Source organism: Anabrus simplex, chromosome 11 (assembly GCF_040414725.1).
Source record: "Anabrus simplex isolate iqAnaSimp1 chromosome 11, ASM4041472v1, whole genome shotgun sequence".
NCBI lineage: Eukaryota > Metazoa > Arthropoda > Insecta > Orthoptera > Tettigoniidae > Anabrus > Anabrus simplex.
The window spans coordinates 120,870,089-120,896,339 of record NC_090275.1 but is presented as its reverse complement, the minus strand read 5'-3'; the positions used below and the strand labels follow the sequence as shown (position 1 = coordinate 120,896,339).

The window sequence follows — 26,251 nt, the reverse complement described above, 5'->3', positions numbered from 1 at the left end:
CACTTTTTAAGCTTGAATTAATTTTTTTCAAGGCAAAAGTGGGAGTCGCCCAGCATTCAAGGTAGTCTTGGATTCGGAGAAACACAGTATATTGGGGATGTTAGGTTGTGTAATAATTATTATTATTGTAAACTAATGCATTTCCTGGTTGCAGGTTTCAAATGCGTCAGAGTACAACAACAACAACAACAATAATAATAATGATAATTTATTATTATTACTACATGACCTAACACCCCTAGACAGCTATCTCTGCTGGTAATTTCAGGATACAAAGTTTGACCAGACATGGAAAAGAAAGAAATCAATAAACCTGTAAGACAGTTCTCAGAACTCAAGTGAGAATATGTGAACTTTCTTGTTGTTGTCATCAAAAAGAACAAGGAACAAGCTATGGCTTCATACAAACAAATATTACTTAATACAGAAAACAACTGAACACCAGAGCAGTGGTTATGTACCTGAGGTGGAAGTTCTGCACATTTACGTTTTTGTACGGAGCCGTCTTACGCTGGCACCATAACAGCAGGCCCTCCTTGGCAGTCATTTCCTCCACTGAAATGTCCTGGATCGCAAACCTCAAGATGATGGTCCAGATCATGCCGAGAGTCATTTTCAAGTTGCCGTCCACGATTTCTGTAATGTACAACAATGGTTAAAATATCTCCCACCTAAAGCAGTGTTTTCCAATGATTTTTGTTTCAGAAAACCCTAAAAATATTGAACTAAACCTTGCTGAACCCTGGCTGTGTTGTGCAGTAGGAGAGCCAAACTGAAATTTGTATATTTGTTGAGTTGACTATACAGAGATCCAGACTTTCAACATTGAAATACGCCATTTAAAGTATCGAGCCACAGTCTACAAATATGTTTGCGCCAGCTTCATAAGAACAACACAGTTTCATAAATGTATTATTGAACACTAATGAGCCAGAACATTATGATACCACCTACCTAATAGCTGGTATGTCAACCCTTGGCGTGAATAATAGCGGTGGCGCGTCTTAGCGTGGAAGCAATGAGGCCTTGGTAGGTCACTGGAGGGAGTTGGCACCACATCTGCACACGTAAATCCCCTAATTCCCGTAAATTCCAGGAGGGGAGGAGGGGGCAATGAGCTCTGATGCCACGTACAATTATATCCCAGGTGTGTTCGATCGGGTTAAGATCTGACAAGTCGGGGGGCCAACACATCAATTGCAACTCATCACTGTGTTCCTCGAACCACTCCATCGTACTTCTGGCCTTGTGACATGATGCATTACCTTGTTGAAAAATGCCACTGCCGTTGGGAAACATGATCATCATGAAAGGGTGTACATGGTCTGCAACTACTGTATGATACTTCTCGGCCATCATGGTGCCTTGCACGAGCTCCACTGGACCCATGGATGCCCACACGAATGTTCCCCTGAGCATAACCTCAGCCACCGCCAGCTTGTGTCCGTCCTACATTACAGGTGACAAGGAGCTGTTCCCCTGGAAGGCGACGGATTCGCACCCTCCCAGCAGCATGATGAAGAAGGTATTGGGATCCATCAGACCATACCACTGTGCCAACGTCCAGTGAGAATGGTCACGTTCCCATTTCAGTCGTAGTTGTCGATATCGTGGTGTCAACATTGGCACATGCGTGGGTCGTATGCTGCGGAGATCCATCTCTAGGAGTGTTCGCTGCACTGTGTGTGTGCCCATCCTACGATGTCTGACATCTGTAATGAGGGGTGGTTGCCCAACTCCTCGACGTTTGGACATGGGTTCACCTTGGTTTCGCCATGTGTTGAAGACACTCACCACAGCACTCCTCCAACACCTGAGAAGTTGTACAGTTTCCTAAATGCTCGTGCCAAACCTTCGGGCAATCATAATCTGCCCTCGAGCAAACACAGATAGATAGCGCACCTTCCCCATTCTACTCACTGACAGCACGCTCACAGGTACTATATGCACCGTGCGTGTCTGACTAGCAATCATTCCTCGTCAGGTGACGCTGCTGTCACCTGAACAGGTTTTTTTTATCAATAGTAGGTAGGTGGTCATAATGTTCTAGCTGATCAGTGGATCAGAACAAAGAAGCAATAAAGAAATTTGACACATTTCTGCTGCTAGGCGTGTACAGCGTAACTCATTGCCAGTTCAGTGTCACCTCAACCTGGCTTGTTCTGTTCATCTGCAATGATTGTTTTTGCTAGCGATGTTTTGTCGTTTCGTTTTTTATGATGGTAAGTTAAAATGAACAACGCGCAAACCTTTTATTACAGACTATGAATCTCATGTTCAATCCATATTGATGGTTGAACTTCTTACAAAATTGAACAAAATTATTTTAATCCCCCTAGTCAATACTATACATTTTACATCTAATTAAGACGAAACTTTACATATAGAAGTTTTGACCCGGTATTGGGTAAATTGAATTAAAAACATAGGAAACGCACTGTTCAACATCAATAATGCCCATGTTCGGAACACAACAACTAAGCCAACGGTTATATAGATACCAGCTGAACCACACCGAACAGTGAAACAGGAAGACCTCCAGCTCTAAAACTGTTTTAAAGATCAACACTTCACAGTTTTTTAACTTTCATCATGTTTAAAAAAAATGTTAGCTAACATTTCATTGTGTGTTTCCTATGTTTTAAATTCAATTTAAATGTCTTACTGAGGATAACCCAATGCCGGGTGGAAACATGTCTATTTATATGTCAAGTTTCGTATTAATTAGACGTAAAATATATAGTATTGACAGTTTTGTACAATTCTGAATGTTAAATAATTTATTGCAGCCAATGGCTATACACACAATAATACACAATGATTAGGTTACATAGGTAATTAAATTCCATAGAGTATCAATGCACACTGTCAGGTACTCGCTAGCAGTCATAGTGAGGATCAACTTCCGTTTCGTTTGTGCGACCTCTTATAAAACTCCTTTGGAGCTCCTTTAGGTTAATCCTCTCTTGGGTCACGTTGCGTTACACATAGCGGGGGTAGGCCCATTGGTTGTTCTATTTGTGGGAGTGCATTTGAACGGTCGTTTCTCTTAGGAGACACATTGATAATCATAATGGTAGAAGGCTATTCCAATGTCTCACATGTGGGGTGGCTTTTAAGGGGCGAGAGAGTGCGTTTGCTGATCATACTGGGAGACTACTATTCTAGCGTTCAGCCTTAAGCATATCCATTCAGTGGTGTTCGTCTGTTCATGTGTTCCATCTGTGAGAGGACATTTAGGGCTGAGCTCTGCCTCAGACACATATTGCAACGCACAGTGATGAGAAGCCATTCGCGACACTGTACTGAGATAGCATATTGCAGGGCATAGTGATAAGTCTTCTGTCTAATTTGCAACACACTGTTGAACATGCCTCGTCCGCTTGTAGGTGCATGCGGTTCCTCTTTACCAGTCTTTAGCGAGTGCGGGATTGGATGTTCTTGCGGTGCAGTTGATAAGGTAGTACCTGGCGCATTTTCCACCACAGAGACGGCAGGTACATTCTTTGTCTGGTTCATGGTATCCAGCTCTTTGGCATACCTTTCCATGGAATCCGTGGATGGCGAAACGGGGGAAGGTGTGACATAGGTTGTAGCCCGGTCCCTTCCATTCGTCGTTTCTCACTGCCTCCGTTTCATAGAATTCTTCCGGGATTTGCTGTGCCTTTTGTCTTCTTTCTTCCAGGACTGCGACAGGTGCTTCGGTGTCAGAAAGATTGAAGGAGGTTTTTATGTCCTCTAGGAAGAACGGCTCATCCACCAGGGTGTACACCAGTCTGTTCTTTGTATATTTTGAAAGTTGGAGGATCCGCTTGAGGTATCTGGCTTTGATATTTTCAATCCTTTTTAGATTTGCTGTGGTTAATTTGTGCCAGATTAACTGTATACTGTACATGGCTACCGGGGCAACTTTGAGTTTGAACAATGCCACGGCTGTTTTCACCGATAGATTCTGGGGCTTGGGGATTTCGAACATTGATCTAGTTGCTGCTATCGTTCCTTCTTTGACGTGTAGCGTGTAAGTTGCTCCTGTGGTCTGTAGCGTGATACCTAGGTACTTGAATGACTGTAGTATTTCTAGCTGGTCCCTGCCGTTTGAGAAAACGTTGTCTTTTGCCAGTCTTCCTCCTCTTCTAAATCTCATCAGTTTTGTCTTCTCACTGTTAATACTTAACGAGTTTTTGTCTGCCCATTCTTGAAGGTTACTGAATGCCTTCTGCATTCTGGTGGGGTTTCTTGATAGCAGAGCCATGTCGGCTGTCATCAGGTTGAACAATACCAGGCTCATTAGGTCTCCTTGGAGTACCCCCTTTGGTCTGCGTTATAGGTGTCGAGATTGTTGTCCCATCGTGGATTTTCACGCTGTTTACGTTGTACAATTTTGTAAGAAGGAAAAAAAACTTACTGGGAAGGTTTAATAAGATTGCACACCAGTGTTCATTAAAAAAAAAAAAAAGATTCGTGGCAGACAGGAATTGCCACTACTGTCAAAAGGTGATGTTTGCTCAGCATTCTGAAGAAAAGAACTTATTACCTAGAAAGATATAAAATAATATATTATCTTTATCCAGCTCATGATGATGTGATGTAGTTGAAAAAGTGTTCAGAAAAAGTCACTGTCACCAAGCTGTAACATAGACCTTATGTTGAAGTTCTCTTGTCATTTGCAGGGCAGTTGTTTTATGGTAACAATAATTTATTTACTGTTAGCGAGTTCAGTGAGAAAACCCATTATGTCAGCACGAGAAAACTTCTCTTAAAGCAGCATTTTAAATTAGACTGCACGAGAGGCACAGAGCTATTACGTATCGGTTCATGTGAATGAGAGAACTGTTTCGAATCGAGAAATGCGACTATTAATAGATCAATATAAAATTCAATTTGTTCATTTCCAGTCTATGTTATAAAAATGTTACGTTGAAATGAATGATAATTCATTGAAGTGTGTTTAATTGTGTTGGTTGCATCCGTAGGGCTACACTGGAGATGTGTGGATATCTGTGATAAAACAATTATTGACCTAATCTTTTTCAACAATAAAACCAATTGTTAGGCATTTTCTTTCTTCTATACAGTACATTGCGATTCTATAGGGGACCTCTGCTTAAGGAAAACTTAAACACATCAAAAAGTTACGCTTTCCATCTGATATTTTCATCATTAACTCAGATAATCTCCAAGTACTAGTGTTAAGTACCAACTAATGAGCCCAACTTAGCTCACGGGGGCAAAAAGCTGGCAACCAGGAATGAGTTAGCTGGAAAATTTATAATGTCCAATAATGGACCATTATATTGGTATTGCCCAATGAAGTGTCGCATAACCCACCTATTTGTCATGGACAAAAAATCAGGATCGTAATATTTGGTTTACAGTGGAGCTGATGACTCACTGGTCCCAGCTACACCGAAAGCTATAACCGATTTGACTTATAAATCACATGCTGACAACAGGACCGAATTTCCCATATTTGGAACTGAACTACTTTTAGGACCTCAATGCCATTTCCAGTGGCCATTCATGTTGCAAAGGTCAATAAGGCAATACTGGGAGTTGACCTGAGTGAATTTCAGTTGTTAGTGAATGTTTGCAATAAGACTGATAATGGTGTAACCAAGCTCTGCGCCGAGGCTGAAGTTATGCCGAGCTCAGAAGAAAATTTTGTCAGTTCTTTGAGTCAAAACGTTAAATATTCAGACCTAGTGTTGCTGTACCCAGATACAGCTATACGGAATTTGATTCCTGGAAAAATTAAGCATGATATCAAACACCAATGAAGTTCAGCATGCTTTCTAAGGCTAGACAGCTAGACCCAAAACAAGGATACAAATTTACGATGAAGAATGGAATTAGTCCTCATGGGCTAGTCCTCTTCACAGGGTCCCCAAAGAGGATGGCACAATACGCCCATGTAGTGATGATAAACATTAAATGAAACAAGCCATATTTTCAGATACCTATACCTGAAGAACATGAGTCAGACTATCATCACACAGTTTGGACTGTATGAATTTAATGTTATTAGTTTTGGCCTTCGAAACACACCTTCAACATTCCAGAGATTTATAAGTGAAGTTCTGTATGGACTGGACATTTTAATCACATGATACAGTATAGAAGATAGTAAGTCACACCTAAAACTAGTCCTGGAATGACTCTAGATATACTTCATATAAATATTTCAAAGTAATTATTTAGAGTAAATGAATTTGGCTTTCTTGAATTTTGGCTAACACCAGAAGGCTATCGTCCCCTACCTCAGACAGTGAAATTAGTTTTGGATTAGAGGTTACCTGATAAAATCCATGAGCTCCGTACGTTCCTTGGTGGAGTCAACTACTACCAACGTTACGTGAAAGACTCTGCACAAAGTCAAGCAGTCCTGCAACACTACCTTAAGGGAGCAAAGAAGGACATCAGACTTATTCAGTTGATCGAGGAAGCAAAGAAAATGTTTGAGAAATGTAAATATGATATCGCCCCCCCCCCCCCCCCCCCCCGGCAAATTATTATCACAAACCAGGTTACCCTAACCCTGATCTGCCCCTAGCACTGTTCACTGATGCTGTTTGTTCTGTATTACAGCAATTTGAAAACTGAACTTTGCCAACGCATTATCTAAGAGCTGATGAAGTATCAATAAAAGACTATGATAAAATAGCTTCAAGACGAATTGCAGAAACTTCGGAATGACAGCAACTCCTTACATTTCAAGCAATATCAGCTTCCACCAGAAAAGCTTCTGTGTGACACTTCTACTGAAAACATCAGACCTTCCATTTCCAAGCCATTTCGTCGCCCATCCTGGTAATAATAATACAGTGAAGATGTTAACTAGTCATCTTTTTAATCTGCTGTGATGTGCGACAATGGACTAGATCGTGTATCAACTGCCAGAAAACCAAGCCCACTTGGCATACTAAATCGTAACTCTAAGAATACGAAGAGGCTAACACTTCGACCTCATCGGACCTGTTTAAGAAGTAAGCCACACTTTCCAGTGTCGACTGAGTCAACTTCCTCAGTCAGTCGAACACACAAGTTATAAAATACCCGTAAAAAAGCACTGAAGTTCCAGATCTCAAGTCATTAAGTATTAAACATTAACATCCTAAATATCTGAGTGTGACTTGATAGAATCTGATGTACAAAACACGTCATACTTTGTTAAATAATTTGTATTTGCATTCTTTGTTTAGGAATGTGCTTTTTTGCAGTATCATATTTATATTTAACTGGAAAGCTTAGTTACATCTGTTGTTTAACCTTCGCATCCTGGATGGAAGTTGAAGATATTACTGAAAAATGTCAAAAGCCTCCTACTATCACTGGATTGCAAGATTCAGCATCCCATTACGTGTAATCACTGATCGAGTAGTGCAGTCCACATCACAACTGTTTAAAAACTTAGCTAAAATTTGTGGAATGAAAATTTAGCATACTACACTGTGTATACTACCATACTACCAGTGTATTGGCAAAGTTGAGAGACAGCATAGGACCCTGAAGTCTGCTATCAAAGCTCATGATACTATTAAATGGACAGAAATCTTACCTAACGAGTTACTGGGATTGTGGACTGCACTTCAAGAAACATCAAGTCACATAATTGCACAGATGATATATGGGAAAACTGATCAAATTTCAAGCGAATTTTTTGAGGAACCAACAACAAATATCAATTCTGACCTACAAGTACAAATGCTAAACCTGAAACCCAGTACACAAACAAGATCAGTATCTGTTCCAAAAGACCTCCAAACCTGTCACCATATATTTGTGAGATGTGACAGGGTCAAACCCATTCATAACAAGGCATGAGAAATAATTCACCATCAAGATAGAGGGGAAACTATCAGACTAAAACCAGCCTACCTGTTGCAGGAGGAAGAGGAATCCTACACATTTTTCAAAGGACACTCACTAAGTCAGGCAGAACAATAAAATACCCTATGCGCTTCTTAGAGCAAGTATCATCAAGGATATATTTAAAAGTAATAACAAAACATTTGACATTATTTTATTCTTAATTATTGTGTTTATGTGTTGATGTCCTCACCATCATAAACTATAACCAGTTCGGAACTGAGATACTGATGGGGAGTAGTGTAAAATCCGAAACTAATGATTTTCTTTACAATTTATAGTTTTGTTTTTTGAAGTTGGTAATATATAGATGGCAAAGCAACAAGTGGTTTTTATCAATAACAAGTGGTTTTTATATAATAATAAAGAGGTAACAATAAGTGTCAATGTAGTAAATGGTTTAAAATATGCACGTGTGCGCGCGCACGGTCCAATTAGTGCTATTTATATATTGGTGTTTGGTGCTTGTTGGTAGAAATTGGGAGTAGTGATATTTATTTGAATTTTATATCAAACAGTTCAGTAGGTGTTCAGTAGATTACATTTTCTAGGTTAAGTAGGCTAGCTAGGTGGACCGTTTCGAATTTAGGTAATTATACAGTGGAACCTTGGATTGCGAGCATAATTAGTTCCGGCAACACGCTTGTAATCCAAAGTGCTCGTTTATCAAAGCAAGTTGCCCCATAAGAAACAATTGAAACGCGGATGATTCATCCACAACACAGAAATATTTATTTGCATACCATTTCTAAGACAAAATATAATATAAAACAAATTAAAGTGCACTTTACCATTGTTGGTCTGAGGGAGACGAGAATCGCTGCTATCCGTTGGCTCACTGGGATTGTTTCCTTTTCGTGCAACTTTAACGAGGAACCTGTCCAATGACTGTTGCTTTTTTTCTCTTTTTGATGATTTCATGAAAATGTGACATTGCATTGTCATTGAACTGACTCATCGCTCGTACTGCTGCTACCTTACTCGGGTGGTGTTTTTCTACAAAATTTTGCACCGTTTCCCACATTTTGCACTTCTCCCGATCCTCAGTTGAAGTGAGAGATTTCATTGACTTTTCCTCCTCCTCTTCCCCGCGCGAGATCTCCTCCATAACCTCCTCCTGTTATTCGCGATGCACATCTAATCAGTTCGTTGTTGGACAGTTCCTGGCTATGTTCTTCCACCAGCTCTCGAATGTCCACGTCATTCACCTCCAACCGCATAGTCTTCTCTAAGGACACAATTTCATCGACAACCGGCAGCTCATGTTCACCAACAATCCCCTCAAAGTCACGTCCAAGAACACAGTCAGGCCACAGCTTTCCACAAGGGGAAGTGAGAGTTATCTTGGCGACTCCATCCCAGGCTTTATTGATGATCTTCAGGCAGTTCATGGTGGGGAAATGATTTCTCCCAAAGTCTTGGAGGGTAAGGTTTATTCCTTCGGTCACTTTGAAGCATCGCTGAAATAGTGCTTCCGTGCATAGCTTTTTGAAGTTGTAAATGACTTACTGATCCTTCCTTAACCTTAACGAACTTGAATTCCTCCAGCAAGTCATCCTGAAGGCCTTAAGGCCTGTAGGATGAGCAGGAGCATTGTCCATAACCATCAAACCTTGTTCATCCATTCAACAAAGGCACAGAGAAGGGGGAAACCTAGGCACACGTGACGCTCGTATTGCGGAACCTCACTTTCTTATCAAGTTACAATTTATTTGAAATGTTTGCTCGTCTTGCAAAACACTCGTATACCAAGTTACTTGCATTCCGAGGTTTCACTGTATTTACATTTTTAAATTTTTTTTTCAAATATCTGTAGGTTTGTTAGTATAATACTTACAAAGGCAGTTTATCATAAGGAGTTTTAACTTCCGCAGCTTTTACATTCGTGCAGACATTAAACCCGGTATTTCGTATAGGTCTCCATTCAAACTATCACAAATACACTGTATTTCACTGGATAATTACTCAACAGTCTTTGGATTGCGAGTGTCAACTACGGGCTTATCGAGGTTGATTGGAAGACTACCTGTCGCCAACAGCGGAAGCACTACAGTGGATTCAAAAATTGGACATTTAGATATAACAGATATATGTGTTTTCACGAGAGTTTAATCCTGATGTAAACATGGTACATCCACGCCTCCGCCAAAGAAAGAGTTGGGATTCACTGAGCACCTAGTACCAACCTCCACCCTGTCAACGTCTCGTGTTTGGACGTACAGGGCTGTGCATCGCATACGATAACAGTACGAAGATCTGAACTTCTGAATAAACGACAAAACCTGGATTCTGTCACCTAGTTTATTGAACACTTTCACAATGCACTGCCTACGGTCACTTCTGAGCGGTTTTCCTCTTTTTTGCTTCACTACACGCAATGGCCCTACCTCTTGCTCCATTGCTCTCACTATGAATACCGACACTGATTGCTGCTGCAAGATGCAACACCTTATCTCCACGCTGTACAGCTTGGGACTTTCCCCCACAACGAGAAGACATCCTGTATTACACCACGCCTTGTTCCTTCATTTCTTGTTATTTAATCACTATTTTACACTGACTGACAGAGCAAATGCAACACCAAGAAGGAGTGGTCAGAACTTTATGCCAATTGCAGGGTAGACTGACGTCACTGAGGTATGCACATGATGTGAAATGCGCTGCTGTGCTGCGCACGTAGCGAACGATAAATGGGACACGGTGGTGGCGAATGGCCCACTTCGTACCGTGATTTCTCAGCCGACAGTCATTGTAGAACGCGTTGTCGTGTGCCACAGGACACGTGTATAGCTAACAATGCCAGGGCGCCATCAACGGAGGCATTTCCAGCAGACAGACGACTTTACGAGGGGTATGGTGATCGGGCTGAGAAGGGCAGGTTGGTCGCTTCGTCAAATCGCAGCCGATACCCATAGGGATGTGTCCACGGTGCAGCGCCTGTGGCGAAGATGGTTGGCGCAGGGACATGTGGCACGTGCGAGGGGTCCAGGCGCAGCCCGAGTGACGTCAGCACGCGAGGATCGGCGCATCCGCCGCCAAGCGGTGGCAGCCCCGCACGCCACGTCGACCGCCATTCTTCAGCATGTGCAAGACACCCTGGCTGTTCCAATATCGACCAGAACAATTTCCCGTCGATTGGTTGAAGGAGGCCTGCACTCCCGGCGTCCGCTCAGAAGACTACCATTGACTCCACAGCATAGACGTGGATGAGGGAATGGCGGAACGTCGTGTTCTCCGATGAGTCACGCTTCTGTTCTGTCAGTGATAGTCACCGTAGACGAGTGTGGCGTCGGCGTGGAGAAAGGTAAAATCCGGCAGTAACTGTGGAGTGCCCTACCGCTAGACAACGCGGCATCATGGTTTGGGGCGCTATTGCGTATGATTCCACGTCACCTCTAGTGCGTATTCAAGGCACGTTAAATGCCCACCGCTACGTGCAGCATGTGCTGCGGCCGGTGGCACTCCCGTACCTTCAGGGGCTGCCCAATGCTCTGTTTCAGCAGGATAATGCCCGCCCACACACTGCTCGCATCTCCCAACAGGCTCTACGAGGTGTACAGATGCTTCCGTGGCCAGCGTACTCTCCGGATCTCTCACCAATCGAACACGTGTGGGATCTCATTGGACGCCGTTTGCAAACTCTGCCCCAGCCTCGTACGGACGACCAACTGTGGCAAATGGTTGACAGAGAATGGAGAACCATCCCTCAGGACACCATCCGCACTCTTATTGACTCTGTACCTCGACGTGTTTCTGCGTGCATCGCCGCTCGCAGTGGTCCTACATCCTACTGAGTCGATGCCGTGCGCATTGTGTAACCTGCATATCGGTTTGAAATAAACATCAATTATTCATCCGTGCCGTCTCTTTTTTTCCCAACTTTCACCCCTTTCGAACCACTCCTCCTTGGTGTTGCATTTGCTCTGTCAGTCAGTGTATATTTTAGAAAACATAAGTAGTGGTATACTGTATATGACAACCATGTTTTAATTTGATTACGTACTCTTCCAAATTCTCTAAATGTAATAAACTAAAATTAATGCCACGTACTACTTTTCTTCGTGCTCGCATACTGTTGAGTGAGTGCGACAGTTTCTTCTCCAATCAACTACGTCTATGTCCACGGGCAAAGGAAACGTGCTCCACCTATTTGTTCACTTCAGGATTAAACTCACGTGGAAAGAGATAACAGTAATGCCTGAAGTAAATCAATGTTTTTTGTTACTGTGTATATATTGTATATTATGCATATAATTTCCTCGTCATACACTAATAATAGTCTTTGGATTGTTGACGATTGTTTGTTGCATTTCGACAAGATCAAAGTGTATAGGGTAGTTGAGTAAACAAATACAAGAATCTGATGACTGTATTCGATAATTTGTAGTTCTAAGTCCCTGGCATACCTTGTACTTTGCACGTTCGTTTATTCATAGAGTTTGGATATTTAGTCTACTGTCACAGAGAACACCAGACTAGACCACACAACATGAATTCGGGGGGGAATTTCTAGATCTAGATTACCATCAGCAGACATAGTGGAGCAAGTTTCATTTCCAGTTCCTCCCAGGCACATGTATTCAGTCTTATTCCAGCTCTCCTCCAGCTTTCTGGTTTATTTGTGCTACATAGTAGAATATCATCTGCAAACGTTCTGTTAGAACATCCATTATAAGATGAAACATATTGGGATTCACCTTGATAAAGACTGTCAAGTTCTCTTCTAACTTGCGTCTTTGCTCCTTGTTACATATCCTGAGCAAGGCGCACATACTTCTCTGGTAAGCCCTGATGGGGCACCTGATCAGAAGCCTTTTGTAAGTCTAGGAACACCACATGCAGTTCTTTCTGCTTTTCTCTGTGCTTTTCCATAACCTGCCTAAGAGCAACCCTGGCATAAATACGAACTGTTCTTCCCCTATTGTCATCTCCTCTCCTTCCCTTCCTAAGCCTACCTTAAATAACTTTTCCCCAGGTCTTCATAGTATGCGGCACGAGTTTAACTCCTCTGTAATTTGTGCAATCCCGAATGTTCCCTTCTCCTTATATAGGAATTATGACACTCACTCACGTCCCTGGGCATTGTTTCTTCTTGAAGCTCCATTAGAATAGATTCCACAACATTACTATCCCCTCTGCCCCCCCAGGCATTTCCAGGCCACCACAGGAATTTCATAGGGGCCAGTTTTTCCAAATTTAATTCTGCTCATAGCAGTTACAATTTCCACCCTACATATGCAGGCAACAGAGGTGCCAACCTTTGAAGTGGGTTTTCAGTCATACCTCCCCCTACCCCAGAAATGTTACGAGTCAAATGCAAAGTATCACCTACCTTCCCCTTTGCCCTCCTCAACAGCAATCTACTCTGAAGTATTTCATATTACCCGTTAGTTCTGCCATAAAACGTTCTTCGTAGTCTGTTTCGCACCCGGCAGCTGCTTTTCAGTGAGGATTTTCTTGAAGTATCCTTTCCTCTGTGATGCACTTTTCGCCTTCTGAACCTTCCAATGTAGATGTGCTTAATGTAGACCTGAATTTCCTCAGATTTTCCCGATCAACACTGAAAACCCCTTCTGTGGGAGAGTTACTATCAGGTACACTTAATACTGCAAGTACAATATTACCTAAAGTTTCATACTGGAGAACAGCTCATTCAATGACAATGAATTTTCAACACTCACGGGTAGCAAAAGGAAGTGACGATCGAAGTATTGTTGCCAACTGAAACTTTGAAGTGAGGAGGGATGAGCACTAATGCTTGAAAAGTTTCATTCTTCCTGCTTTCCTTTTTTTTTTCCACTGTAGAATTTTTTTGTGATATTGTAGCTTCTCCGTAATCATTTCATTGACTGTAATGCCGTAATTGTGAGGTGAAATCCGTAATAATTACGGATAATCTGTTCTGGTTGGCACCCCTGTAACAGCTACATTATAATTTGAGAGACCATCATCAAAAGCAAGCCGTGAATTCTCATTAAGCAGCTTATCAAAACATTCCTCCCATCTCTTCTTAACATGTTCATCTCGAATGACCTTGCCTGATTTGTGGATTTGGGAGGTCCAATGGACTGTATCACAACTGACATATCTAAAGTGTTTGGTAGGGTACATCATGGGAGACCACTGGCAAAAATGAACTCATTGCTGAAAAATAAATCGGTGCAAAGTATAATTTGGAATACCATAAACAAAGATATTTCTTCCCCAGAGAAAACAGAGATGGGTTATAAATAATGCAAGAGATATTTTAAGTCAAAACCCTAAAATGTGGGGGGATATGTACAACCAGGTAATTTATACCAAATATGAGAATAATTATGCTCTTATTTTAACAAACATTATTTGTTTTACAGTTACCTAATCCTTTATTTAGGAAACTGACTCAATGGGTTTGCCATACAACACAGTAGGCTATTGTAATTAGAAATAGCAAGGATTTCCACCTATAATATTTATTGCACTTGTTATGCTACAGTACAGATTACATTGTCTAGGGAATGCCATATGATAGTAAACATTTGGTCACATGCTAATGGGGTATGTCGAAACGGGAACTGGCGTGTATGTCACTATGTGCAACAATGCGATTGTATGTCTATAATGATATGCTTTAGGTCTTAAAATTGGTTTAGAATATAAACTAATATAAACTTATTTTAAGACCTATATATATATTTTTTCTCTTGAGTTATTTGTTTGTTTTAATGTTGTCAATCTTATGTTAATTTTAAGGACACTTCTTCTAAAGCATTACTTTGTCAATTTGTATATTTTTCAACTAAACAGTGTTATGTGGCTGGAGATGTTGATAATATACGAAACATGTACCACTTAACCTTTAAATTGCATTAAGCAATCATTGTATCGAATAGGTGGAAAATAAATAAATACTTGATTGTGAATCTATGCCCCTTCAGGATGTAACCAAATGTTTACTATCATATGGCATTCCCTACACAATGTAATCTTAATCACAGCTTCAAGATATAGATGTGAATATATTGTTCAGCTGAAGACGACCCTATGTAGGGGGTCGAAACCGATACTGTAGCATAATAAGTGCAATAAATAAGGATTAATAGGTGGAAATCATTTCCTATTTTTAATTGTGTAGTTCGTCAATACGGAGATGAATTTTTTTTTTAAAAAATTATAGATTACAACAGTATTGTAAAATGTTTATATCATGAACCCATGCACAGCCGCCTCGGCAATCGTGATTAGGTAGCTTTCCTTGTAGGCAAATCCCTTCCACAACTTTGCCATCATCCCCCGTATGATACCTCTTGTACCCACCAAGAATCCATAAACTGTGGACGGAGTTTACATTATATTTTCTCATGATTTAATTGGATACTGGAACTTAGATTGCCTGCTTCTCGGAGTGCACATCCTGCGGCTGGTGTTCACATATGTCCTGTTGGTTCCAATATTACAGAACAATCTCTCTGTTTATCGATGGCTAGAATATCTACTTTTATCGTGCTTCCATTTTCAGTTCTTGGTGACCATCAGGATCAGTCCTTGGACTTTCAGGAAAAAGAAATGACAGAGCAGCATCTTCCTAAGTTGATTTTGAAGAACTTTACTGTGAAGTACCAGCACTAAGTGCAATGTCACTAAAAGAAGTCTTATAAGCAGCTACTGTCTCTACTTTATTGGGGAAAACTGGTAGTTCTTTCAACACAACACGTTTCATCCTACAACATGGCCATATATGGAGCTGAGTTTTCATCTCTGGGAGAGAGTGTGTTACAACTACTTTGGTAGACTGCTGGTTCAATGCCCCCGTTAGCCATCCTTGAATATGGTTTTCCATAATTTCCCCTTTTTCATTTGCAACCAAATGCCGGGATGGTACCTTTCTCAAGGCCATAAGCACTTATTTCCCATTCCTAGCCAAACGCTTTCATATAGTGGTACATGTAGCTCACTCCCATGGGGTGCACCGGAAAAAGAAGCAATCCGAACATGTCCTTGGGCTATAAAAATCACACGCTAAAAAATAAAATTTGAAAACGTTCAAGGCAATCATGAAATGATCTTCTTCTTCTTCTTCTTCTTCTTCTTCTTCTTCTTCTTCTTCTAGTTGCTTTACATCGCACCGACACAGATAGGTCTTATGGCGACGATGGGACAGGGAAAGGCTAAGAGTGGAGAGGAAGCGGCCGTGGCCTTAATTAAGGTACAGCCCCAGCATTTGCCTGGTGTGAAAATGGGAAAACACGGAAAACCATATTCAGGGCTGCCAACAGTGGGGTTCAAACCTATCTCCCGAATAATTGATACTTGCCGCACTTAAGCGACTTCAGCTATCGAGCTCAGTCTTGAAGTTTTGTGAAATCATGTCACATGAAGCACATTCCAGGATATGCAGGGCAGATGGTAACTGACAAACTAAAGTAACAGTATAGATCTTGGGGAGAGAATCGCAGTGCGGTAATGTTCAGGTCTGCACGCTAAAGATCAGCTGTTCGACTATGTTCTGAGCTGTCAATAGAGAGAATGGTGTTCCTAAAAGTAGGAAACGTCACAATATAAAGGTGAAGTTAGAATTCAAGGAGGCAAATCAGGGCAAGTATTCATGTACAGGGAGAGGAGGGAAATATTCGATAAATTACCAATTCCCTAAAATTATTTAAGAAAAGACGAGGTAAAGAGTCGACAGTTCGACGAATGCCCTAAATGTCGCGTGTAATCAATATAGACTGGTTAACAATGAAACGAGGAAATACGTTACCAAATCATCATTTAGACTTTCACAGCCCGTGTAACTATTCATGGTGTAAAATTTTAGGGATTATGAATAGGTACCAAATTATTTGGTAGAATCTGATGAAAATGTAATAAATATCTCCGATTGCCTGTAATAACTTACCCCTGCCACCAGTTAAGATCTTTTCCCTTGATACTCTGTTCTCTGAAACAACTGTATTCTTCTCATCGCACTTTTACTGGACACATTCTTTTGGTTTGAATTCCACGTACAATAAAACAACTGACTTGTATACACAAAATGTTGCTCTACAACTGCTGTCCTATCGAGATCTCGAGCATGTGAGACTTTTGCGAGGTGTGCTCTAGTCTCAAATTTGTCTTCTGTAGCAATTTACTGAGCCTGTCTGAACTTTTAACCTACATTTTTTAAATTTTACTGGTGCTGTCGTGTTTCCACACAATTTTTCTGTACTTTATGAAGGTATTACACATACACATGTGTGCGCACGTTGCCTAAACTGAACCTTACGCTGATAAAGCTATCAGCAGCCTGTAAAATGGAGTCGCCTAGTGGGTGTATGCTTCGAAACACTGAGCAGGCGCAATGAGCTGTGTCTATGCCGCGACACAACAACACTTCACTGTTTCGAAGCAGTGAGATTGCTTTGGGTGTTGTTTCGCCTGAACAGAAACTACAATTGCTCCGTACACGTCCGCTACACGGATGCAACGGAACAGTGGCGGTGCTTCATCTTCTCTCCTCAAGAGAAACATTCCGTGTGAAATTGCCCTAAAGATGAGCCGACACTTGTGAATAGACGCTTCATATTCTGAATCACAAGTCAAGCTACTAAAAGAACAATGTGCTCTGCAAAGGAAAGTCTTAGTTTGACACAGAAACAGGACAATTTTTTCAAAGCACATACAATAACAGACACATGCAAAATTCTTGACAATTATGTTTTTAAACTCCAATTTGAAGTAGATTTTTGAACTGGATTAGGTCAAGTTGTATATAATACCAACCTTTGACTCTTCTTAGATTTAATTTTTAATTTTATAATCATTCAAATTAGTTCATTTAGTTTATTAACTATCTTGCTATGCTTTCGTAACTAGTTTACTTTGTTAATGTATGTAAAATTCTGATTTCTGACTCTTCTTGGATTTCCTTTTACTTATTTTATAATTATTCAAAATCAGATACATGGAACATGTTAATGCTACAAAATATAATAGAGACTCGGCAGTTGGCCAGCACATTCAAGATTCAAAGCATAGCTTCAGTAACATACAAGATACAGAGGCGCTCATGAATGTGGACAAAGGCCCTATTCTTGACGTCGCAGAAAATTGCTTCATTCACTTAGACCAGTTCTTAAACTTCAATTCAAATCTGAACGAAATCTCAGAAAAAACTAACATTCTGTTCGATTTTTTAATTAAAGTTTTAAAGTATTTTAATCTTCCGAATAGGAGGTCAATATTTAGCGCGATACACAGTACCCTATTATGTTACAACCCCCACCACACTGTTCACGAGACCCACCTTATACCTACTACTCCCATAACAAGATCTTTATCTCCCCCCTCCGCCTTCTCCCCTCTAGACCTACCACATAATATTTTATATCTCCTTCTCACAAGACTAACATCTTTTACCACTGACTTATTTCATATTCATCAGTGTTAAAAAAAAATTATCAGGTATAAATAACATACCAAATGAGTCAAATAAGTTCTCGACGCTCTGGTTGATGCATAGCATGTGTGAATGTTTTAAATGACTCTTTACTTTGGAAGCCTGTGAGAGCCTTCTATTAAACGGATGCACAAAGACTACATATTGAAGAATCTTCTTTTATTCTTTGATTACCAAGAGACTATATGCATACTTCAATGTGTCACTGTGGCAGTTTTAATGATTATCCCGTTGCTCTTCTGTTATGGCAATTTATCTTAACAAATGGTGTGAATGGACGGTCAAAGATTTTTAATGATCATATTTCAATATGTATCCACAATAGTTTTGATTATTATGTTTTTGGTTATATTTGTGTGATTCATTTTATGGCTGATGATGACATTATGTGTGTCAAATCCGGTCCCAAGTTGAATAAAAGTTATTAGTAACATCAACACGTAATTAGTATTGAATAGGTGGAACCTAACAGATATCTCAACACTGCTTTGAAGCAATTCGCTGTACCTTATCGAACTGTGGCGTTATAATTTGAGGAAAATTATTATAAATATTACCAACTCTGATATTTTAGTATGCAAGGAATTATTCACACAATTTAAAATGTATCATTTAACAATGTGCCATCAATAGCAAGACAGCTATTTGATGTAATGGGTTAATTGATCTACCTCTAAAATCCTGATTGGACGACGAGGTATAATTTCTACTGCTTATTTTGGCTAGACGAAATGACTACTTACTGCCCTAGTCATGGGGTGGAACTGGCTTTGGAGGCTATTACATGAAACTGTGTTCTTTTCAATACTCCATTTTATTTATTTATTTATTTATTTAAATTTTTAAGCCAACATAGGACTACTTAGGTTTTTCTTCTGCGTTTTATTGGTGTGAAAAACTTTTTTTTTATTCTTCAACTACTGTACGTGATATCACCGTGTAATTTGATTTCAACCTACTGTGAATTGTGCCTATAAGTGGGACAAGTCTTGATACACATTCAAACATGTTGGACTGCATTATTAACTATGCTGCACAAACGTTATATGCTTTCACTATACTTGTACTAAATGGAATTATCTGAAATTTGAGCTTCATTGGTTGAAATAATATTTGAAGAAATTTAAAAGGGTTTCCTTTGAAATTCTTGACTGATACGCTAGAAAGTTTGGCAACTACGTATGTGTGTTTAAACATTTTAAAAAGTAATCCTGTGGTCACCGTAATTAGCTGATGTTACCTAGTATTATAACTTAACGACTGTTCAGAGTGCAGCTAATGTCTAATATCACAATTATTATTATTATTATTATTATTATTACTAATATTTAAATTTGAAGGACATAATTGCGTACTACTTAACCCAATTTCTTTGTAATATTATGACACTTAGGTTCCTTTAGTAGCCAAACTCATTAATTTTCTACAGAATATTGAAGGCGCTATTAATTCTTTTGGTGCCTAATTCTCTTTAACGTTATGGATTTGTTCATTCTCTCATAATGGCTATCCTTGTTGTTTCTGCATCATTTTATAATGGTAAAACCATTGTTGGGACAAGACTAGTATTCATAAGATAACATAAGCGCTGCGTCACCCTTATACATTTGTCGTTGTTCTGCAAAAAGCGTTGTTGAAAGACACTTGAGCTGTAGATACGTCAAGTCATTGATTGATGACGACTGTTTCAAAGTACCTCATATTAAATAACCTTCAGCGTGGAATTTAAGAAATACGATCTCTGCAATATTTCTTCAGCTTTTATTTGTGATGGTGGTGATTTTACAAATATGTATTTTTTTTCTTGAGTGAATATGCCTTGTTTAGGCACGTTGTGAACTTGTAAATGTTCGCGTTCTCTCTTTTGCCTTCTGCCTTTAAAGGCGTTTTAAATTTGTTGGTTCGGAGGTTTCATCTTTTGTTTTTAATTTTCTTGATTTCTTTTGGTGTGACATACTTTTAAAACAGTAGTAATTTATTATGCTCTTCGATCGTCTAATAGAAAATTTTGTATACTAAAAGAGGTACCCCATTCTATTTCACCACAGTTATTGAGAGCTATCAACAGGGATGGTCATATATTTAGGTTTAATTAAAAAGATCAGTCCAAAGAAACTGCAGTTCATATGTAAAATTTTTAATTGTGTAAAACGTAGTCATGATAAAGTTCATTAAGTAGGCCTACCATAATTTTTCTTGTAATTCATACTCAAGATGCACGTTTTTACTCTAATGGTTTTATTTATGTACAAGTTATTCATCCTTTTAAGGATTTAAATATCTTTAAACCATTAATCACTTAATTGTAATAGTACCTTAAACAATTTTCAATCTGGAAACTTATATTATCCCTTCCATTTAATTGATTCAGTGTGTGAATTTTATTTTATTAATTTGTGTTAGTATCTAAAATTTAAATTCTTCCTTCGTTAATTTTTTTATGAGGTTTAAACTATTTATGATTTATGGTATTCCTCATAAATTGTTCTAACCCTTTTTGTACAAGTTCTACCCTCTGTTGAGGTTCTTTTGACCTTTGTTTACCCAGATACCATCGCTTTCCAGCTCTGTTCCTTGTGTTTTGGTCAAGGTCTACCCTAAGTTGTTGGTGCGATTTCGCGCTGGGATGGTCTCTAGGCTTTCTGGTGGTAGTGCTGGCAATCGACACTGTGTTCGCGGTGCTATGCTGTCACTTGTTTTGTTGTCCTTGTGTTCGACTCTCGGTACGCCACAGAACGTTTCGAAACAGTCAGCAGTTGATATAAATGTTGATTCCCATAGGGAATCAGAAATATTTGTCCTGAAGGAGTAAATTTATGGGAATCAACATCTATATCATCTGATGGCCAAGCAGGCATCAATTTTTAGTGATGAGACAAAGTCTCGTAGTGCACTGGCACTGCCGGTGGCTCCAGTTAGCCTACGCAGTGGCCTCCACGGTATGCACTAGCCAGCGTATTGGTAGGTGTGCTAGGTACCAACTGATGAGCCCACCCTAGCACACGAGGGCGAAACGCTGGCAACCAAGAATGAGTTAGCTGGAAAATTTATAATGTCCAATAACGGACCATTTATGTTGGTATTACAGTCAGCAGTGTCACTTCGCCCATCTCTACCGCAAAGGAGGGTAACTTGTGGTGCCGAGAAGCACATTACAGGAAAGTGCTTGGCGGCAGACAAGCTCGTAGCACTGGCTGCATAATGCAGCGGCTCTGCAGGTACAGCAATAGGAGAGCGTAAGCAGTGAGTGTTGAATTCTAATTTGATAGAACTAAGAAGCGCCATTGTCATGCAGTGGAAAGGACACACGTACCCTCGGCGCCAATGGAGACGAGCTTGACGCCCTTGCTGGCGATGAAGTCCAGAGCTTTGTTGACGTTCGCGATCTTGTGGAAGCGCATCTTGCCGCGGTCGGGCTTGGGCAACACCTCCCCGGAGATCACCTCAAGCAGCAACATCAGCTTCAGCCCATTGCGGAAGTCGTCTTCGATGCTCTCAATGGATGTGCCGGCTTTGCGTAGGTGAGAGTTGCACCATGCTGTGAAGGTCTGTGGACAGAGAACATCTCATTCAACGAGTAGGTAGACCACAAAAAACGAGTGTTAGTTGTAGTGTTTAAATAGTATTTACAATTAAATCTCCAACAAAAATGTTCTTATGTAATTAGCTTGTTTCATCAAGCAGCAAGGCAATCACTGTTACAGACTTCAGCCACAACAGTAAATAAGTAGTTCCCACGGAAAACCAGTTAAATGCCGTCTCTACGAAGTTCACTTGCGATTATAGAGCTTGGCGGACAAAATTTTCTAAACCTTGTTTTTTTGTTTTTTAAAGATCATTTCATAGCTGAGAACACACCTCTCCTCACATGCAAACAATCACATCGTCTTACTTTACAATGACAATGTCCTTACCCCACACTCAGCTCATACACAAAACCTTGGCGAATGTGAACAATTCTTCACACTTTCTCATGCATATACAGATCTCTCCAATTTGGCACAATGTGAAGAGTTCAAGTGGTACAGTCGTCCTAGTTTCATCCTGCATTCTCACCGTGTTGGATATAAACAGTGGGCAAGTCTTGAAAGTAGTAATAAAATACATAAATTAAATAATACCAATAATAATAATAATGATAATAATAATAATAATAATAATAATAATAATAATAATAATAATAATAATAATAATAATCCATCTATCTAAAAGCCAAATACCATTCACCGATTACATCTCCAGATCAAAAAATCCCCGTCTGATTTGGTCCTGCGGTTAGCGTCACGCAGCTGTGAACTTGCATTCTGGAGATAGTGGGTTCGAATCCCACCGTCGGCTGGCTTCAAGATAGTTTTCCGTGGTCTCTCATTTTCACACCAGGCATATTCTGGAGCTGTCTGTACCTTAAGGCAACAGGCAATACCATCACTCCGTCGCCGAAGTGCTTCGATCTCTCTGTGCGATGATAAAACAAGTATGAAAAAAAGCGTAGAAAGCTGTAATTGCCCTAGAGATACACTAATAAAGCTGTGTTCAAAAGTCAGGTTCTCTCTTTGACACAATAGCATAGGCTAGCTAATATAGGCGGAAATCTAATCTGTTTTACATGAACGAGACGAAGTCTTACGACGCGAGGAACAAATCACTGGCAAGGCCCTAAAACCAACTGTTAGAGATATTGGCCGCTTGGGCTCAAAGAAGTGTCATACGATGAGATTTACATCTGCCTTCTAGGAGACAGCTTTAAGTGACCGTGCAGTCAGTGTGCCACTGGCTTACTGCAAAGTTAAAGAAGAAATGAAAATAACTAGTGCGCAATTATCTGTCCGATCGCAAGTACATGGGCAAGTTTTTTTGGACTAGTTGCTTTACGTCGCACCGACACAGATAGGTCTTATGGCGACGATGGGACAGGGAAGGGCTGGGAGTGGGAAGGAAGCGGCCGTGGCCTTAAGGTACAGCCCCCGCATTTGCCTGGTGTGAAAATGGAAAACTACGGAAAACCATCTTCAGAGCTGCCGATAGTGGGGTTCGAACCTACTATCTCCCGAATACTGGCCGCACTTAAGCGACTGCAGCTATCGAGCTCGGTGACACGGCTTCTAAGAACATTTGGAGTAAAATAGGAAATGAAATTCAAACAACAGGTAAGTATATACTTTATCAATTTTGTACATTTTTTTAAATAAACATGCGTAAATTTTACAGTAAATCTGATGTTTTTCTTGTGAGATCCACCTAGATGTATTTATTCTCTTATCTACAGAGTTTATGACCTAGGGAGAGATCCATTATCAGAACTGAAGTATTCTGTGAATATCTCTCTGACCCGAAATGCATGTGACGTAGCATTCTAAATTTTGTAGCGGACTGTCATCACATTCTGAGGAGCGTAATTGTAACTATTTCTGTCATACTTTTTCACGAAGTTATGCAATAAGCACGTGTCAAGAATTACGTTAACGTAACTGGGTAAGCCTGAATACGACTGCTGTAAATCAGGAATTTTGGTGACAAAATACCAAAACTGTTTCCTGGTGTCCTAGCGCAACTCAAACGAAGTTTCGGTTACAATCATCCAAATTATCCCTCGCATTATGCAGTCTTTAACCGGGAATGCCTCATCAGCGACAAGGAAGGATTACCCCAATGATAAGAAAGGTTATCAGTAGAGGCCGGAAGTTCAGGTACTTATTTTGGCAGGCAAGTAAGCACTTAACATACAGGAAATAGGCAGTAAATAGGCATTTATAACGACAAAAACGGGCACCAAAATAATAAAGATGCTTTAATAATAATAATAATAATTTCCTTTACGCCCCACTAACTACTTTTACGGTTTTCTGAGACGCCCAGGTGCCGGAATTTAGTCCTGCAAGAGTTCTTTTACGCGCCAGTAAATCTACCGACACGAGGGTGATGTATTTGAGCACCTTCAAATACCACTGGACTGAGCCACTCAGCTCGGCTACATAACGCACTTTTTAGTACTTCATGTGCTCTTCGAGTCCGGAACAATATTCTTCCATCAGGTTTCTCTCATGATCTTGGCCCATGACATAGCGCATCCCCCCAGAGGCCAAATATCCGAAAGAAAAATAGCAATAAGCATATTTATCACCTGAATAGCAATTACTTTGTGTGTTTCTTTTTATTCTCTAATTGATACACTGTATTCTACAGCTCGATGCACTTTTTCCTATAACAGAGACTCGTTTACGATTTAATAAATAAATCAATATAAGCAAGGGTATTTTTATTTATTTATCTATGTATTTATTTATTTATTTATTTATTTATTTATTTTCAAAGCAGTCTTGCAGATCAGAGAGGTCAACATGAGGAAAAATTTCACGAAGTCTCTAAGATACTACTGTGAGTCGTCAGAAGGCGAAATCCTGAAAAACTCTACAAATATTCAGAGCAGCTGAGTTTCTTGAAATAATTCTTCAGAAAGAGGGAGACCAGGAGTAACACTGATGAGGACCTGCTACGCAAGTCCTAGGCTCCTTACGATACTCTACACAAACTGTCATTAAAAACATATATATCCTCCTAAAAGTGTCGATGCTACTGTTATGGCGTAACCCAATCTCCAGATCCCGTTGACGTATTATCAGGAAAGCTCCAGCATTGAATAAGCGTTACTGGCATTACGCTGTGCAAAACCTACAACCTGTTTTCCAGTCAATGACCGGCTCAGGGATGGAATGAAAATGGAGCTCCCATCTTGCGGCGAGGATGGGAATTTTGCCGGCTGCCGAAGCCTGTCGCACTCCTCTGGGGCAATGACTAATGGCTGACAGATGAAATGAGATAATGGAGAGTATTGCTGGAATGAAAGATGGCAGGGAAAACCGGAGTACCCGGAGAAAAACCTGTTCAGCACAAATCTCGCATGGAGTGACCGAGATTTGAACCACGGCGAGAGCTTCACGCTGTGCAAAGGTACGAGCTTAAAATGTTCATGGGAGAAGCAGCCTTATCCTGCTACTGGTCACAGGCAACCGGCATTTGCCCTGAACTATTCAGTGGAACAGTCTTGAGAATTTCAGACAGGAATAAATACGTACATTTTTTTTGTTTAACAGATGAAGTCTTTTCGAAAAAAAGATTATTAAAATACCAATTTATATTACCAAGCATTTGTAAACTAAAAGTTGAAAATTTTCTTCCAAAATAAAAACTCAAAATGTATACTGTAATCCTATTCTACCTTACATGCCTCAAGTAAACTGCGAGCCGTTCCCACGGCCATTTTGTGTCCTGTTTTTTCAAGTTGCCACCCAGTTTGCTCAATAGAATGTCAAACATTCTGAAGTATTCGTGAAACTTTGCTCCAATTCCTTATAAAGAGTGGCGAATTCCCCTCCTGTTCTTCTCTTGCTCCAGTCCTGATGAAGCACCTGTTGCTCCCCCTCTTCATCCAAAAACAAGAGCAATCATCCACACATTAGCAGATAATTTCGCCATTTTCCGTGGTATTTATCACTCACTCACTGATGCCGATCACGCTACGTTGCAGTGTGAATGGAAATCGCCAAGAGCACGGGCGATCAAAACACGTTCACCTCACTGTTCATTAACCAACTTATTCGAGATACACAACTTCTTGTATCTTATTCTTGGCAGCGCAGCTGTGTGCTTGCATCCGGGAGATAGTGGGTTCGAATTCCACTGTCGCCAGCCCTGAAGATGGTTTTCTGTGGTTTCCCATTATCACACCAGGCAAATGCTGAGGCTGTACCTTAATTAAGGCCACGGCCGCTTCTTTCCAACTCCTAGCGTTTTCTATCCCATCGTCGCCATACGACCTATCTGTGTCGATGCGACGTAAAGCCACTAGTAAAAAAAAGAAAGAAAGAAAAAACAATATTTTTAGCCGTTCTCGAAGAATTATTCCCCTTTTAATACTCCCAACGTGCCTATTCCATAGCCACGTAAATCAATGAACTACAAACATTG

The 26,251-nt window shown here is 40.3% G+C and overlaps 1 protein-coding gene across 3 annotated transcripts in view; it reads right to left on the bottom strand.

Annotated features, from left to right (window-relative positions):
* Positions 1-26,251, bottom strand: part of Actn (alpha actinin) — a 332,703-nt gene that overhangs the window by 131,826 nt on the left and 174,626 nt on the right. For all 3 annotated transcript variants that reach the window (XM_067155201.2, XM_067155202.2, XM_067155200.2), the window contains exons 2-3: positions 21,600-21,834; positions 462-636 (exon numbers count right to left, since the gene is read on the bottom strand). In XM_067155201.2, the coding sequence (XP_067011302.1) occupies positions 462-636; positions 21,600-21,834 (410 nt within the window). The remainder of the gene's footprint in view (positions 1-461; positions 637-21,599; positions 21,835-26,251) is intronic.